Source organism: Lissotriton vulgaris, chromosome 7, assembly GCF_964263255.1.
Source record: "Lissotriton vulgaris chromosome 7, aLisVul1.2, whole genome shotgun sequence".
NCBI lineage: Eukaryota > Metazoa > Chordata > Amphibia > Caudata > Salamandridae > Lissotriton > Lissotriton vulgaris.
The window spans coordinates 1380132544-1380148737 of NC_141695.1; the positions used below are offsets into that span (position 1 = coordinate 1380132544).

The following is a 16194-nucleotide window of genomic DNA, read 5'->3' on the forward strand; positions in this document are numbered from 1 at the left end:
TTTGTTGCTCATGATAAACACATAAATGGCTCCTCACGCATAAGTTTAACTACAGGAACATATTATGGTTCTGCATGTCCTTCCTGATCTGTCTTGCATTGGTCTGCTTAATTTTATGCTTAAATGCAGCTACTGGTTTCCTGCGATTTAATCAGAGCACCTTTCTCATATTATACACAACACCCAACACTTTGGTCAGAGAAATCTGCTAAAGCCCCTGGACCAGATAAAATACCCGGGCATTTATATAAATCCGAACCATTGATCTGGTCCACCTACCTTAATGTTAGTTAATGCTATTGCAGCTGGGCGGAAGGTACCTGACTCGTGTCTTGGAGCTGACATTATAGCTATACATAAAACAGGTGATTTGGGGGAGCCATCTAATTATAGGCCTGTCGGCCTCATTGATAATGCCCAAAAGATTTTTTTCGAAACCAATCCTGATGAGACTTTTGAACTGGGCTGATGCACAAGATATTTTATCTCCCCTCCAGGCAGGTTTTAGACCAAGAATTAGTACAACAGATCAAATGTTTTGATTTATTGTTTTATACTGGAAATATGTTTTACTTCAGAAACAACCACTTTACGTGGCATTATTGATCCTAGAGCAGCGTTTGATCTTTTACCACGATCGGCCCTTTGGCAATCTCTTATAAACGTGTGCGCTCCGGCCAATTTAGTGCATTTAATAAGTAGATTACATGTGAATAATTTTGCACAGGTCCGCTGAGGTCCAAATGGTGAATTGACGGATCGTATTCCCATAGAGCGAGGAGTTCGCCAGGGCTGTGTGCTAGCGCCCACCCTATTTACTCTATACATTAGAGATGTTGTGGACACCCTAGAACATTGTAGAAATGACTCTCCAATTGTGAATAACAAAAAGGTACCTATTTTACCTTTTGCTGACGATTCCCTCCTCATCTTCTAAATCTCCGATGGTCCTCCAGGTTTTAATTGATAAGTTTTTAAAATTTTGTAATTTGAGAGGCTTAGAACTGAATATAAACAAAACTAAGTTTATGGTTTTTGGAAAGAAGAAAAAAGGAAGTCCTAGTATTCATGCGGGGGGCAAGGCCCTAAGCGGAGTACATAGTTTTGATTATTTTGGGGTCAGACTTAAAGACAATTTAGGGTGGACAAACCAATTGGGGAAATCAAAACTAATTACTGAACACCGATCCAATGCCATTTTAAGGTTTTATAATCAAACTAATTTGAGTGCTAAAAATGTACTGAGCAACGGCTCAGGGTGCCGCTCTATAGGGTAGAGAAATGGGGTTATGGTAATTTTACAGTTGGTAACCATTGCCAAGAACAGCTTTTTTTTAGAAGGCTATTAGGCTTACCATCTAGTACCTCATTAATCCCCATGTATCTTGATGTTGGAATAAAACAAGTTACTCACCGGGCTATTTTGAAAACTTTTGTATATTGGATCCGACTATGGTCTACACAAGAACATATAGTCTTTAAAGACTCTCTGATAGAGGTAATGACCCTTCAAGGAGCCAGGGAAATTTGTTGGGTTAAATCTGTTTCTGGATGGTTTTCCAAAGTCAGTATGCAGAACTTGTGGGGATGAGCCCAATTCTATTTTAAAATCTCATATTAAACTACTTAAATATAGGTACTGGGCTTCTATAAATGACCATCTGTTATGAATACCCACAATGGCCCTGCAACTATTACGTTCGTGCCTCATAAGTGCTCTCCACTATTTGAAGAATTTTTATATTGAGTTTTCCCACTGAGAATCCTTACAAGCAAATAGTTGGCAAACCAAGAAACTGAAATCTGTCCCATTTGCGACCTGGCACCCGAAGAAGAAAAGCATGTACTGTTTTTTGTAAGGAGTACTTTTACTACACCGTAATCGGCTAGTTCCCATTTGTCGTAGCATGGCCACTGGCAGTCACCTAGAAGCCTTTAGGGTGTTGAAAAGTGATACATCACAAAAACAGTATTTGCTGTAAGTAAATGTTTAGAAGCAATGTGGTGTAGGAGAGCAAAAATCCTACAGGCTTTTGAATAATGAGTTTTTTGGTTGATCTTTTTCCATTATGTACTGCAGTTAATTACATGTATTTTACGCACCATGCCCAGTCACTTTTTTGTATATTTGCACTTCACTCATGGTATGTGACGATAGAATTGCTTATGCACAGGAGGAAAAATGTTGCTGGTTTAAACAAATGACTATAAAGAGAACCTGATGGTCAGAGTGGTCGATACTTGAAGTAATATATATATTTTAGTTTGTTGTACTTTTTATGGGATGTTTTATAGTGTTTTTATATTGTATTTAAACTGCCTGGAGGGAAATGTTTAAATGATGTACATTATTGTTATTATGAATATCTTAATGAACTGATTGAAATGTTTTTTGATAATTGTAGTGAGGTTGTATTGGTGTATATAGGACTCTATTTTTTTACCGTGAATTGGTTGTCTGTTTGAGCTTGTTTTTATTTGTTGTGTGTACTTTGATGGCTATTTAACTGAATAAAGTTATCCACTACTACTTCATAGATCACACTAACACAGACTATTTTCTAACTCGAATGCCCTTAAAACTGCGTTCAAGCCACAACAGTGGTATCATATGCAAGGAAATTGTTCCCAGTGTGATTGATTTTATTTTCTTCTTTTCTTTCATAAATGTAGTTGAAAGATTTTACTTATTTTTTCCGTTATTTACTTTGAAAACTAGGATTAATTCATTCCGGTAAGAAAGTAGGAAACAAGATCATTTTATCTTTGGACAGTAGATTTTGGGTTATAGCATTGTGACCGTTTCTAACATTTTATTTTGATGTTCGTGAATCATGCAGTGGTGGGACAAATAATTAGTTTTCAAGTGTAATTAACTGGTGATGGCGGAAGGATATGTGACCATGCACAAATGTCCTGGTAGCTTAACGAAGTCCTTGCCCTGCACATCCCAATTCTTGTGACATGGTTAATTTTGAAGGTAACTGGAGAGTAAATTTCAGCCTCAGAAAGGCGACATAAAAAATAGCCTATTAACATGGGTATTTGTATACTGAAGAGCAGTGAATAAGTCTACTTTTAACCAGATCTTCAATCCTCTTGAACACATTTGAAAAGACTGCTCTCAGCAGAACTTCTGAATGTTGCTGCACTTTTTATGTGCTCTCGATCCTGGTCCTTTTTTGTGTCATGCAACGCTTTTCATACATAAGGCCCGTGTGGTCCTACAAATTGTCTAAATGAGAAAACATCTATAACCCAAGCTTTGACTCCATTTCTTTTTACTTATCTATAACCTGCATTTCTAAAGTTCAATAACTCCACAGTACATCACAATTAACAGCACTTCATTTTTGTTGATACCACAACACTAGCATTAATGAATATTTGCAGATGTGTAACAGAGTGGGACCTAGGCATAATTATAGTAATGGGCGTTGTTAGACTGCATTGTTCTCACATTTTGGTGTGCGGTTCGAAATGATTACATTGTGAGTTTTTGCACTATGTGAAGTTGCACTATTTTGGTTGGTTTCTTGTAAGGCTCAATATGATTGCTGACAGTTTCTATTACAAAATGATTTAGAAACTTAACAGACACTTTGTTTTTTAAATATATAATTACAGGCAAGAACTCTGACATGGAGAATTTAGGAATCGATCATGTGAAGACCAAGTTGCCCATTTCCAAACAGTCTTCAAAAAGAAAAGCAGTGGAGACAACACGTAAGGGTTCCAGAGATAAGTCAAAGAATGAAAACGGCACTGCGTCTCAAAATTTAGGTGCTAAAGGCAGTGAAAATGAATCTGAGTTGGAAGGAAGTTCTAAGAAAGTAAACACTGAGAATGAAGAGGACCAGGAGAAGGTTGTGGGAATACAAGCTGCAAATCGAAGGAACAAAAGTGACCAAGAAAATGAATGTGAGCCAAAGAAGGCACCAAAACATGTAGTACAAGTGAAGCAGCAGTGTGATCCCCCTCATCTGGTAGGTGGGAGCAGCCGTAAGGCACAGCCGCTGGGGAAAACAGTAGTGCAGGTGAAAGACGGAGAAGACTGCTCCAGTGGTGAGGAAACTGGAGAGAAAAGGACCACTGGTGAAGGAGTTTTGCTGCCACGGGATAACACAGCCAGCCATTGCGATGACGAGACAAATGAGATGGTGGTTGACGATGCAGAGGAAAGGCTAAAGCTTGGTAGTCCAAGGCGAGGACGGCCACCTAAAGCAAAACGGTCTAATAGTGCCAATGAGGATGGAAAGCAGTCCAGGCCACCAGGACGGCCACCAAAAAGAAAGCCCCTCAGTGTAGGTCTGAACCTAAGTGAAAGGCCCCCAAAAGCAAGACTAATACAAAGTGGTACAGAGGAGACCGAACCTGCAAAACCAGCACGTCCAAGAGGACGGCCACCAAAAGAAAAAATAGCTACGAGTAGCAGTGAGGGGGACGAGCCGGTGAAGCCAACGCGACCCAGAGGAAGACCACCAAAAGCAAGACTGGCCTCTAGTGGCACAGAGGACAGTGACAGCCGTGGAGAGGAGGAAGGCTCCACAAAGCAGACCAGAACTAGAGGAAGGCCACCAAAACTAACACCACCCAAGAGTTACTCAGAGAGTGAGGAGGAAGTCCAAACAAAGCCTGCACGTCCAAGAGGTAGGCCACCAAAAAGCACACACATGAGTAGTACTGAGGATGCTGGTGACAATGAGGAGGGCGAAGAGATTGTTAAATTACAAATAAGTCAACGAGGAAGGCCTGTAAAAGCAAGAGCTGCTAATTTCTACAAAGAGAGCCAGGAGATAGACGAGAGTGAGCCAACAAAGGTGGCTCGACCGAGAGGAAGGCCACCAAAGCTGGCACGACCGAGAGGAAGGCCACCAAAGCTGGCTCAATCGAGAGGAAGACCCCCAAAGCTGGCTCGATCGAGAGGAAGACCACCAAAGCTGGCTCGATCAAGAGGCAGACCGCCAAAGCAGAATAGACCGAGAGGAAGGCCACCTAAAGCAATATTGTCCAGTAGTAGCAAAGAGGACGGAGGCTCATTAGGGCAGGTGCGTCGAAGAGGCAGGCCATCAAAAGCAAGATCGTTTGAGACCAGTACTGAAGACGAATCTGAAGAAACAAAAGGGATTTCAAGCCCCAGAAGAGGAAGACCACCAAAAGTGAAACGGGCAGATTCCAGCTCAGAGTATGATGATGAAAAACCAAAAGTAATTGCAAGTCCAAGAAGAGGAAGGCCACCAAAGGTCAGATTAGATGATAGTAGCACAGAGGGAGAAGTGGCGGAGCCAACAGGGATAAAAAGAAGAGGGAGGCCATCAAAAGTGAGGCTGGTTGAGAGCAGCACTGAGGAAGAGGGCAAACATCAAGAGGAGATTGTAAGTCCAAAAAGAGGAAGGCCACCAAAAGTGAAACAGGTAGATGCCAGCTCAGAGGAGGAGGATGAAAAACCGAAAGTAATTGCAAGTCCAAGAAGAGGCAGGCCACCAAAGGCGAGATTAGATGATAGTAGCACAGAGGAAGAGGTAGAGGAGCCAAAGGAGATAAAAAGAAGAGGGAGGCCATCAAAAGTGAGGGTGGTTGAGAGCAACACTGAAGAAGAGGAGACGGAACCAGCAGAGATTTCTACTCCAAGAAGAGGAAGGCCACCAAAAGTAAAAGTTGCGGAGACCAGCAGAGAAGAGGAGGAGGAGGAGGAGGAGGAGGGGGAGGAGGATGATAAAACAGAAGTGATTACAAGTCCAAGAAGAGGACGGCCACCAAAGATGAGAACAGTTGAAAGTGGTTCTGAAGATGTAGAGGGGCCAACTGAGATAAAAAGAAGAGGAAGGCCACCAAAAGAAAAACAATCTAATGACAGTATTGAGGGAGGAGAGGTGGAAAGATCAAAGGTGACTGAAAATCGAAGAAGGGGAAGACCTCCAAAGGTTACACTGGTTAAGAGTTTTGAAGAGGAGAAAGAGGAGAAAGAGCAGAGGGGGGAGGAAGAAGAACAGCAGGTGGAGGAGGGAGAAGAGCGGGGGGAGGAAGAGGAAGAGAAGGGGGAGGAGGAAGAAGAGCAGGGGGAGGAAGAGGAAGAGCAGGGGGTGGAAGAAGAGGAGGTAGCGCAGCAGGATGAGGAGGAAGAGCAAGAGTCAAATGAGCAGGAGGAGCAAGAAGAGGCGGGGCCGAAAGGGATTTTAAGCCCAAAAAGGTCAAAACAGTCTTTGAGCAGTACTGAGGAGGTCGAGGAAGAGCAGGATGGGTCACATGAGGTTATAACCCCAAGAAGAGGAAGACCACCCAAAGCAAAACTGGTCAAGGGTAATTTCAGGGAAGTGGAGGCAGAAAAATCAATTACATCTGCAAAAAGAGGAAGACCACCTAAAGCAAGACCGGATCAAAGTAACACTGAGGACAAAACTGAGTCGCTAATGAGTGAAGAAAATGTAGCTGTGTTGATGGAAGGGGGCAAACCCGAGAGCAGTAGTGAAAGAAGCGAAGTAGAGGTGGAGGAAGATGATGTGAAAAAGAAGCCTGGTCGCAAAGGGAGGCCACCAAAGGACAGCACAAGCAAGACTGCCAGTGACGGATCGGGTGGTGAGCTGAAAAGACGAGGCAGGCCACCAAAGTTAAGTAGTCCTTAGAAGCTGTGAATAGAAGGTGGCACACCTGCTGAATGAGCCAAGAGAAGAACGAAAGCAAACCAGTTCAACTGAAGAGGGTAAAAGAACAGATGCTGATCAGTATTATCAGAATATGAAACGGGCAGGGTTTTTTTTACCGGTAAAGAGGGCATCTTCATTCCATTGTAGGCCATGAAAAGCCTTTCTGGACACTGTGTTAAATAAATCCATTTTTTACATGTCTAGAGTGCAGCTAGTTCCTGTTTGTTCTTAATAAATAAAATGAAACAAAGGTTGGCAATTTTTCATTTCTTTATGCTCCAGTCATTTGGTTTCTAATAAGTGGAGAACTGTAGCCATTAATAATGAGTGGAAATGGCTGGGGAAAAAACCTGAACATGGTAGATGCTTAACAGTGCAAAATAAGTGTCACATGCCATAGTTGACGGCAAAGGAATGAATGAATTTGTTGGCAATTTGCCCTTTCTTAAGGGTCACCTCAAATTTTATGCCTTTTGGCTCAACCCTATTTATGCTGTCTATATTAATATGTGCATTGTATCCCTGTAACCGGTGGTAAAATAATTGGCCAACCCCTATTTGGCATATTTACCTTATCTATATGTCTAGCATATGGTTCGTAAGGTGTACCCAGGGCCTTTAAGTTAAATGTCACCAGTGGGCTGCAGTACGTATTTTGCAGCCCAGTGCAGTGACCGGACAAGCATGCATGCTTACGTAGCATATTGATGCATGTTTTCACTGCAACTTTGGCCTGTCAAAATAACCCGTTTTGGCAAGCTTGAGAACTTCTTTAAAATCTCACCCCACCTATATAGAAATGGTGAATTTGACACTATCGGACGCAACTGGTAGGACTGAGTAATACTCCATAATTCACATTTCTATATCCTTGTCGCAGAACAGTAGTACGAGCAGCGCACAACCTGCGTTTTCCCTGGGAAATGCTTTAAGGCATGAATCTCTTTTAGATTCACATGCTGTTCATATTCCTCTATTGAGTAGTTCGAGCTAGGAATTTCTTGTTTTAACCTTTTTTTTCTTTTCCTCTCCTCTCGGGAGATAGGTGAAATTAGATTCCTTTAGAGTAGGCTATTAAACCCACCTTTGTGTGGCAAAGCCTTCAGATCATTTTGTCTGTCATAGAGCTTGGAGGTGCCTGCTATGCCACGGGAGACAAAAGGATGACCCGCAGGAAATAATCACATGGGTGGTAAGAAGAAATGTTGCCTAAATAAAACCTACAGATTTTTAGGTCGAGCCTACAGTTCTTTTGCTGCAGGATGATCTGTTGTATGTACTTTGTGAGTCTGGAGTATTGCCGCTGGACTTGTTTGCGTCCTCTTTTTACTTTCAGTGTAGGGCCTTTTTTTTCCCCCTCAACATTCTCTTCCTGCGCGTGCACACCACAGTTTACCTGGGGCACTAGCAGGGACCTCCTTACAGGCTCCAGTGTTCTTTATGCACTCTCCAGTGTCCCAAGGGACAAAGTAGGCATCCACATCAGTGTGCCTTTGTGGTGCTTCCCGCAGGCAACATGGCCCCCTCTACACCGTTGGAGGGCTCGTGCTCAAACTTGCGTAGAAGTGTTACTAAATGCAGCTTTGTCGCTGCTTGCTCCCTCCCTAGACAAATATAACGTGGGAAGATACGGAGTGCGCACTAGCTGGGCTGTTCATTTCCTGGGCCCCTCAGTTACTGTTGCAGCCACTTTCCTCCCACCAGCAACATGGCCACCTCTACCCAGGTGCAGGGCTCGCGCTCAATCTCTTGTAGAGGCTGCACAACAAGAATCCCTCTCAGCCCCACACGCCTTTCATGGCTGCTGGAGGAGGAGTTGCGCCACCTCCATGAACATTCTGAATACGGAGCCGCACGTGTTTGTTCGTTTTTCCTCTCATGGAGCAACTCCTGATTACGCTCTGCATGCAAACTAAAACTTTCTTTGCCTATTCCAGTTTTCATAGAAAAATTTCATTCAACACTAGTCAATAGGCTATGTAGTATGACTGATGTTCCAAGTGTAGAACCTTAGACTTCCATTTTGATAGCAGTGCATCGTAAGCATCCACCCCATGGATGTTTCGCAGTAGGCTTGTCCAGCTTTATCGGTGACAATAGTAATAAAGAATGCTTAACTAACCATAAGGCATGTCTCATGGAGTTTGTGTCACAGTGGACTGAGACGTCTGAGAAAAATAAAATTACGTAATCCGACTACAAGGTGTAGTACTGCAGCGTGTTGGTGTATAGTCCGCCACATTCCCTTTCAGCCACAGCCTCCACAACGGCAGTTTTCAATAAGCGTTTTCCACTTCATGGAAAGTTTCTGCTCCTCAAATGGCACAGTATTGTTTTCAAAAGAGGAGGGAGTTACCCCAATGCTAAGCAGAGGGACTGGGTATACACAGGGGGAAAAAGACTCAGAAGTCCCTACACTCCAATATAAAGAGGGCAGACACCTCACTAAGGACCAAGTGTCTATGTGAGCGTACAGCTGATCTAGCATGAGATTTCTAGTTTTCTAGTTCAATGGAGTGGAGTTTGCAGGAATGTTATAAGTGAATTGTTTCTCCACTGGGCTAACTGGGGCACCCAAGTTTTTCTATTGGTTAATGCTCCAAGCAGTCAGCCAGTGTTTATATGATCACCTTTCTGTTGCTTATATTTGAGTGTTGAAATAATGAAGTAATACTATTACAAAATGTGCAGCATTATGCTGCACATTTTGCCTTTTCTTGCCGCAGAATTTACTCAACCCCCTGCATAATTTGGCCCTACCTTGCCCCATAATTCCATTCCAGTGGCCCTGTTAATGGATGAGGTTTAATTTGCTGGTCATCATGGTTTAGAGGGATTTGGCGTTAAAGTGAAAAATTGTGCAGAACCCTGCTGTTGGAAAACCAGTTAGACAATTTTGGATAGTAGATTCAGACTTAGATGAGGAGTAGCAGCTTCGTAAAGGCAATGAACCAAGTTGTATATGAAGTCTTCAGCTGTGACTCATCGCTAGAGTATCAAATCCATGTTACCTGATGGTACGGCCCAGGCTATCTACCTCTTCACCGAAATGTTTAGAAATATGCTTTCAAGAAATTGTTGCTCATTCTTTAATTCCTTATGGTGAGAGGAAAAGGAGAACAGTGAAATCCGGGCCTTTAAATGCTGGTTTACTGGACGGCGTAATGTAGATAAATGAAAAAAGGGTTTTATTTACACAATTGGGTGCGTGTCTAAACATAGGCTTAAGCTTCTAGAACTTCCAAGAAGTTCCCAGACTTGTAGAGCTCTGTGGGCAAGACATTTGCCTCCAATTATACAATGTACTTTTCCACAACGTCCTTGATTATGCATTCAAAGACCGGGATCAAATGCCCGGTTCGGTCTTCCAAGGGAGCTTAGCATTTCATTTATAATTTTTTGTTATCTATTCAGTTATCCTACTACTGCACCCCCACCACTTCATCCACAAACACCCCTCCACCCCCCTCCATTACCCATCTTGTTGCCAAAGCCAATAATAGCTCGCCCACAGGTGCAACCTATTGGCATGACCAATGCTTTTTTTGTGTGTCTGTGTGTGTTCAGGATGTAGTCTCTTTCAGCTTGCCAAACATTTAAAAAACTTATTGCGCAGTATTTTATGTGTAAGAGAGAAATGTCTTCAACAAAGCTCTTTGCAGCCCTCAAGCAACAGTTAATATATTTTTTGCCTTTTGGAAGCGCAGGTTTTGTTTTAGCTTGTGTATGCAGAAAAAGTATGCGGTAGTGCAGCATGGGCGTTAGCTTAACACAGAATGAAGATCACCAAAAGGAAGGTAACTTTCAGTTGTATTTCTTTTGGGTTCACTATTGTTCACAGTGGCAGTTTTTATAAAACGCTAATTAATGGCATTTTAGAGTTAACTGATGTTTTTGTTGAAGTGTAATGTTCAAAATTACTGTTATTGTTTTTTAATCCTTCATGTTGAATAATCAAAGTTAACTTTCGCTTTACTAGTACCTTAATTATGTTGGCTGGCATCCGTGTGATTAGCCACATTTGCTTAAATCTATACAAGACTGTTAGATGTGAGGTTGGGTGAAAGGGGCTGTTCAGCTGTTTCTGGCCTTCTAGCAAAAGGCAGAACGATAAAGCCCAAAAAACAACAGTATTGTTCTTCTGTTGCAAACATGCACAGAAATAAGTAGAATAATGAATAAATATAGTGTTCTATTTTGCAAAAGGTAAGGTGTACCGATATAGACTAAACTCAGTCTGCTGCAACAAAGGGTAAAGGTCTATATAAAGTCACCCATAGCCTACTGCCTATGCAACCCCTGCAGCTGGGAGGGCCCCATGCACCCCAAGATCTTTCAAACAGAAGCAGAGCTGCGGACCCACAGAGACACTGAATAACCACTGGTTTTTGGTCACGGTGCAGTCTCGAAACTGTTGACCAGCCGGCCTCCGCTGGCTTCTGCCAGTGTCTACCCCTGTTCCTCTCGGCTCACGTTTGGTCACCCCCTGTATAGAGTGTGGCGGGTGAGCTCCGGGTTCAGCTGCTGGACCTAAGGGCTCACAATAGAATATTTTCTAGCATTTGCCACAAGAAGTTTGGATTCTATTAAGGACACGGAGGGGAAGATTATGCTTCTCAATCTTTACTACTCCCAAAACTGTAAATGCATTGCAACAGTAAATATTGAACCACACCACCTAGAAACCACCAAAAGTCTTAGTATCATGTACAAAATAGAGAGGCGCCCTCTTTCTGCCTCTTTGTTTGCGAACACGCAGTTCAAGCAATAAAAACTAGGTCCATGTCACCCCCCTTGGCTCACGCTGCCAGAGCGCCCCACGCTGAGCGTTCTCCCCCCTCTGACGGGCAGGTCACTGGGGCGGGGACGGGCGTGGCTTCCATCTCGGGCTGCTCTGGGGTTGGCGGTGTAGCTCCTCTGTCCCTCCCCCCCCCTGGCTAATTCTTCCGGACTTGGCGAGTCCCGCCCCAGCTCTTCCTGTAACACAGACCTCCCGAGGCTTCGCCGGGAGCAACAACGCTACCTGCTGTGGCGCAACTTTGCACTTATAAAACGCTTTTAAGACTTTGACTTTACCTGTCCTGGGGCTGCGCTCTGGACGCCGCGCACCCCTCGCCGCCACTTCACCCCCGCCGCCACTTCACCCCCCTTGGCTCACGCTACCAGAGCGCCCCACGCTGAGCGTTCTCCCCCCTCTGACCGGCAGGTCACTGGGGCGGGGACGGGCGTGGCTTCCATCTCGAGCAGTAGCTCCTCTGTCCCTCCACCCCCTGCCACGCCCCTTCTGCTTCCTGCGGCCTACTTTATGGCACTTCTATCCCGGCCGTGCAGCAGACGAGCGCAGCGAGCGTGACGAAGGCGCTGGAAGTTACACCTAAGTTAAGCCCGTCTGCGCCCGTCCGCGACAGGCCGGGACCTGGGGCCTCTCACCCTGTCCCTCCGCGTGCATATTCATCTGTGCAACTCCTTTCCTGCTCGGCTGATGTGCCTCTTCCTCTTTCCCTCACGCAGCACCTCACTTCCTTAGGTATTTACGCCCCCCATCCTGGCCGTGCTGCTTTCCTGCAGTCTATCCCTTCCTTGCACTCCCAGGATTCCACGCCTTCTATCACTACTTCTCCTCCTTCTCATATTGCCTCTGCCTGTCTTCTCAACACTCATTCGGCAGGCAAGCACCAACTGCAATTATTCAACCTTCTTACCTCAGATTCTCCTGACATTCTGTTTTTAACAGAAACTTGGTTTTCTGAGGCTTCACTTCCTGATATCCTGGCCATCCTCCCCGATTCCTATTACGCCCTCCGGGCTGATCGCAGTGACGGCAGGATCGGAGGGGGTGTAGCCATGGTTGTTCGGGCCAGTCTTCAATTCCAGCTTCTCTCTCAACCTTCTATAGCTGGGGTGGACTTTCTGGTTGCCCGTTCCACTAACCTTCCCGTCCCTCTGACAGTCGTCCTTGTGTACCGCCCCCCCTGAGTATGCCCTTATTTGTGGCCTCCCTGCAGGAACTCCTTGCTACGCTTGTAGTTAATAACTCCTCGGTTCTCCTGCTGGGAGACTTCAATTACTGGCCTCGAGACCCCAGGGAGGATTTAGCGTCCAAGGACTTCACGGCCACTCTCTTGTGCCTTAACCTCCAGTCCCATGTTTCTGCTCCCACCCACAACCTTGGCCATACACTAGATCAAGTCTGGTCATCTCAGGACATAGTCTCTCCTCCTAGCATTCTTCCCTGCACATGGTCTGACCATTCTCTTATCTTTTTCACCATTAATCTTGGCTCCCTTCACAAACCCCTTCGCCCTAAGAACATCTTTGCCCGCAGCTGGAACCGTGCGGATCTGCATTCCCTCTCTCTTTCTCTTGCATCTTCTCCCCCTGACCTTAATGGCCTTTCTCTTGATACCCAGGCCGCTGATGTTAGCAACTGGCTATCTTCTTCCTGCGACCAAGTTGCCCCTCTCAAGATCATTAAGTCTATTCGCCCACATGAAGCCCACAGATGGTTCAATTCTGAACTCAAGGTTCTTAAACTGGAACTCAGACGCTCTGAGCGTCTTTGGCGCCGTAATTACTGCCCCGACCTCAGGGCTAAATACAAACGCCTGCTGAACGACTACAAGAAAGCCATCCTTGCGTCTAAGACCAAGTACTTCTCTGAGCAGGTCGCATTGTCTGCTAACAAATCTAAAGAGATTTTTTCTCTGGTCAACAACTTGGCCACCTCTGATCGTGTATGCCCCAAGCTCATTCCTTCCCAGGCCCTCTGCTCCTCCTTAAACGACTTCTTTATCGAGAAGATCGTTAAAATAAAATCTAACATTCCTACCACACCCTTCCCCTCTCATCATCCTGCCCCCCCTGCTCCTAATTCTTCCTTCGATTCCTTCCCGTCCATTTCCTTGGAATCTTTTCTTGCCTTGCTCTTTAAAACCAAGTCCGGCTCTCCAGCCGATTGTGCTCCTGCTCGCATGCTGAGAACTCGCTTTACCTCTTGCCCTACCACTCCCCTTTCTCTTCTTAATGCCTCTCTTTCTACTGGCTTGGTCCCCTCTTCATTTAAATCTGCGATCGTCTTTCCTATTCTTAAAAAACCTGGTCTGGATTCTTCTCTCCTTTCTAACTTCAGACCCATCTCTCTCCTACCCTCTCGCCAAAATTCTTGAAAGTTACGTCACCTCTTGCCTTTCCTCTTAGGTTGAGCAGAACCATCTACTCGCTTCCCATAAAGCGGGCTTCCGCTCGGGCCACTCTACGGAGTCAGTGGTGCTTGCGGTTCTTGATGAGGTGAAAGCCAAGGCCGATACCAACTCCCCTCAAGCTCTGGTTCTCCTCGACCTGTCCGCTGCGTTCGACACGGTTGATCCTACCATCTTACTTGACAGTGTCGGCGCAGCGGGCATTCGGGGTTCTGCTCTCTCCTGGATCACGTCCTTTCTTACAGGACGTTCACAAGCTGTTCACCTCTCTGGTTTTTCCGCCTCTCCCCTCCCGGTGTCCTGTGGGGTTCCTCAAGGCTCTTCTCTCTCTCCTCTTCTTTTTAACCTCTATATTCGTCCCCTTATTGTTTCTCTTCTTGATCTGGGGGTCTCTGTGTATAATTACGCAGATGACCTCCAGCTCGTCTTTGACCTTTCCTCCTCTTCTCACTCCTTATCATTTTTTCGTTCCACTCTGGTTTTTATTTCCGGATGGATGAGCGCCAATCATCTCAAGCTCAACCCAGACAAGACTGAGCTTGTCTTGACTAGTGGCTCATCCAGTCCTTGGTCCTCTGCTTTCTGGCCCCTCATCTTTGGTCCCCCTCCTACCCCGGTTTCCTCTGTCAAAACGCTGGGCATCAAGGTCAGCCAGGACCTGTCAATGCATGGCCAGGTCAGCTCTGTAGTGTCCTCTTGCTTTCTTTCCCTCAGTCTGATTCGAAAAATCTCCCGTTTTTTTCCCTGGATTCCCTTAAAATTATCATTTCGGCCCTCATCAACTCCTGCCTTGATTATGGAAACAGCTTGTTCGTGGGCATCCCCGCCTACGAAACCCGCCGTCTTCCAGCAATCCAGAACCAGGCTACCCGTCTTATTTTTCATCTTCCCAAAACTCACCATATCACTCCTGTCCTCAAATCACTTCACTGGTTACCTGTTTTGCAGAGATCCCTATTTAAACTAGGGTGCCTAGTTTTCCGGGCTGTTGATCGCTCTGCTCCGGCGTTCATCAATACCCTGATCTCCACTCACATCCCTGCCCGTACCCTCCGCTCTTCAACTTCTGCCCTCCTTACTGTTCCCCGCTATCGCAAATCCCGCACTGGTGGTACTAGATTCTCTGTTCTTGCCCCCCGGTTCTGGAACTCCCTTCCTCTATCTATGCGTTCAATCCCCATTTTCTCACACTTCCGCAAAGCGCTTAAAACCTTTTTGTTTGCCCAGGCCTACTCCTGTTAACCTCCTCAGTCCCGTTCTGTTCTGTTCAGTAGAGCTCTCAGCGCCAGGAAGCCGCTTGGCCACCGTGCGCTCAACAAATACCTTATTCATTCAGTCCATAAACTGAACAAGAAAACCGTTCCAAACACTCAACGAAGAGTTACCACAGTTCAGAATGTCACATCTTAATGGGTGCAAATACCGTAATCTGAGTTTAGAACATAGACCACCGGAAACCGGTTTGAAATCAATAAGATCGTGTCCAGTGTAAAAAGCTGACCTGTAGTTATTTACTGACCCGGAACATAATCCAGAGTCAGCACACTTAAAAGCAAATTCAAAATATCTTTTAACTTGGATCCCACAGGATCCACCTACCGTAGAAGGCCCCAAACCACCCGTCACTTCCATGCAGAAGAATCTCTCTAGCGGGTGAAAGGAGCCCAAGCCTGATGCATAAACGTCATTCAGAAAAGGGGGTGGTGATGGACAGAGTATCTGAATTAAACAGAACACTCGTACCCAGTCAAAAGATCAGGGCTTGATCCATCACCGTTTTTTAGCTCACTGCACCATCCCAGCTCAAAACCTGGCTACATGCAAATTAGTCTATTCCTGGCCCAGTGCATCATGGGAACAGGGCAGACCAAACTACCAAGCCAATTCTTTTACTGGAAAGGAAACAAGCTTCCGGGGACCAGTTTCTGGCATTACAGCCGTCTTCGGCCCGGCTTGCTTGAATCCTGATGGTGCAGTGAGAAAGGGACTCACATCTGAGCATACCCTTCCACGCTTGTGGTGGACAAAACGATTCAGAAAAGGGGGTGGTGATGGACGCGTGGTAGGGTATGCTCAGACATGAGTCCCTTGCTCACTGCACCATCAGGATTCAAGCAAGCCGGGCCGAAGACGGCTGTAATGCCAGAAACCGGTCCCCGGAAGCTTGTTTCCTTTCTACCAATACTAAACAGTGACTCCTTAGTGCTACCCCCAGACCATATAACACAGGTCGGGGGACGATTACAACAATTCCTACCAGTCTGGGAAAACATCACTACAGACAAGTGGGTACAGCAAATTATCCAAAATGGCTACTGCCTATAGCTAACCTCCACTCCACCCAACATGCC

At 45.4% G+C, this 16194-nt stretch overlaps 1 protein-coding gene across 14 annotated transcripts in view; it reads left to right on the forward strand.

Moving 5' to 3' along the window:
* The window catches only part of LOC147703752 (uncharacterized), a 174637-nt gene extending 167734 nt beyond the window's left edge, over positions 1 to 6903 (forward strand). For all 14 annotated transcript variants that reach the window (XM_086932083.1, XM_086932086.1, XM_086932088.1 and 11 more), the window contains one exon: positions 3628 to 6903. In XM_086932083.1, the coding sequence (XP_086788209.1) occupies positions 3628 to 6623 (2996 nt within the window). In that variant the 3' untranslated portion in view covers positions 6624 to 6903. The remainder of the gene's footprint in view (positions 1 to 3627) is intronic.
* Positions 6904 to 16194: the final 9291 nt, after the last annotated feature.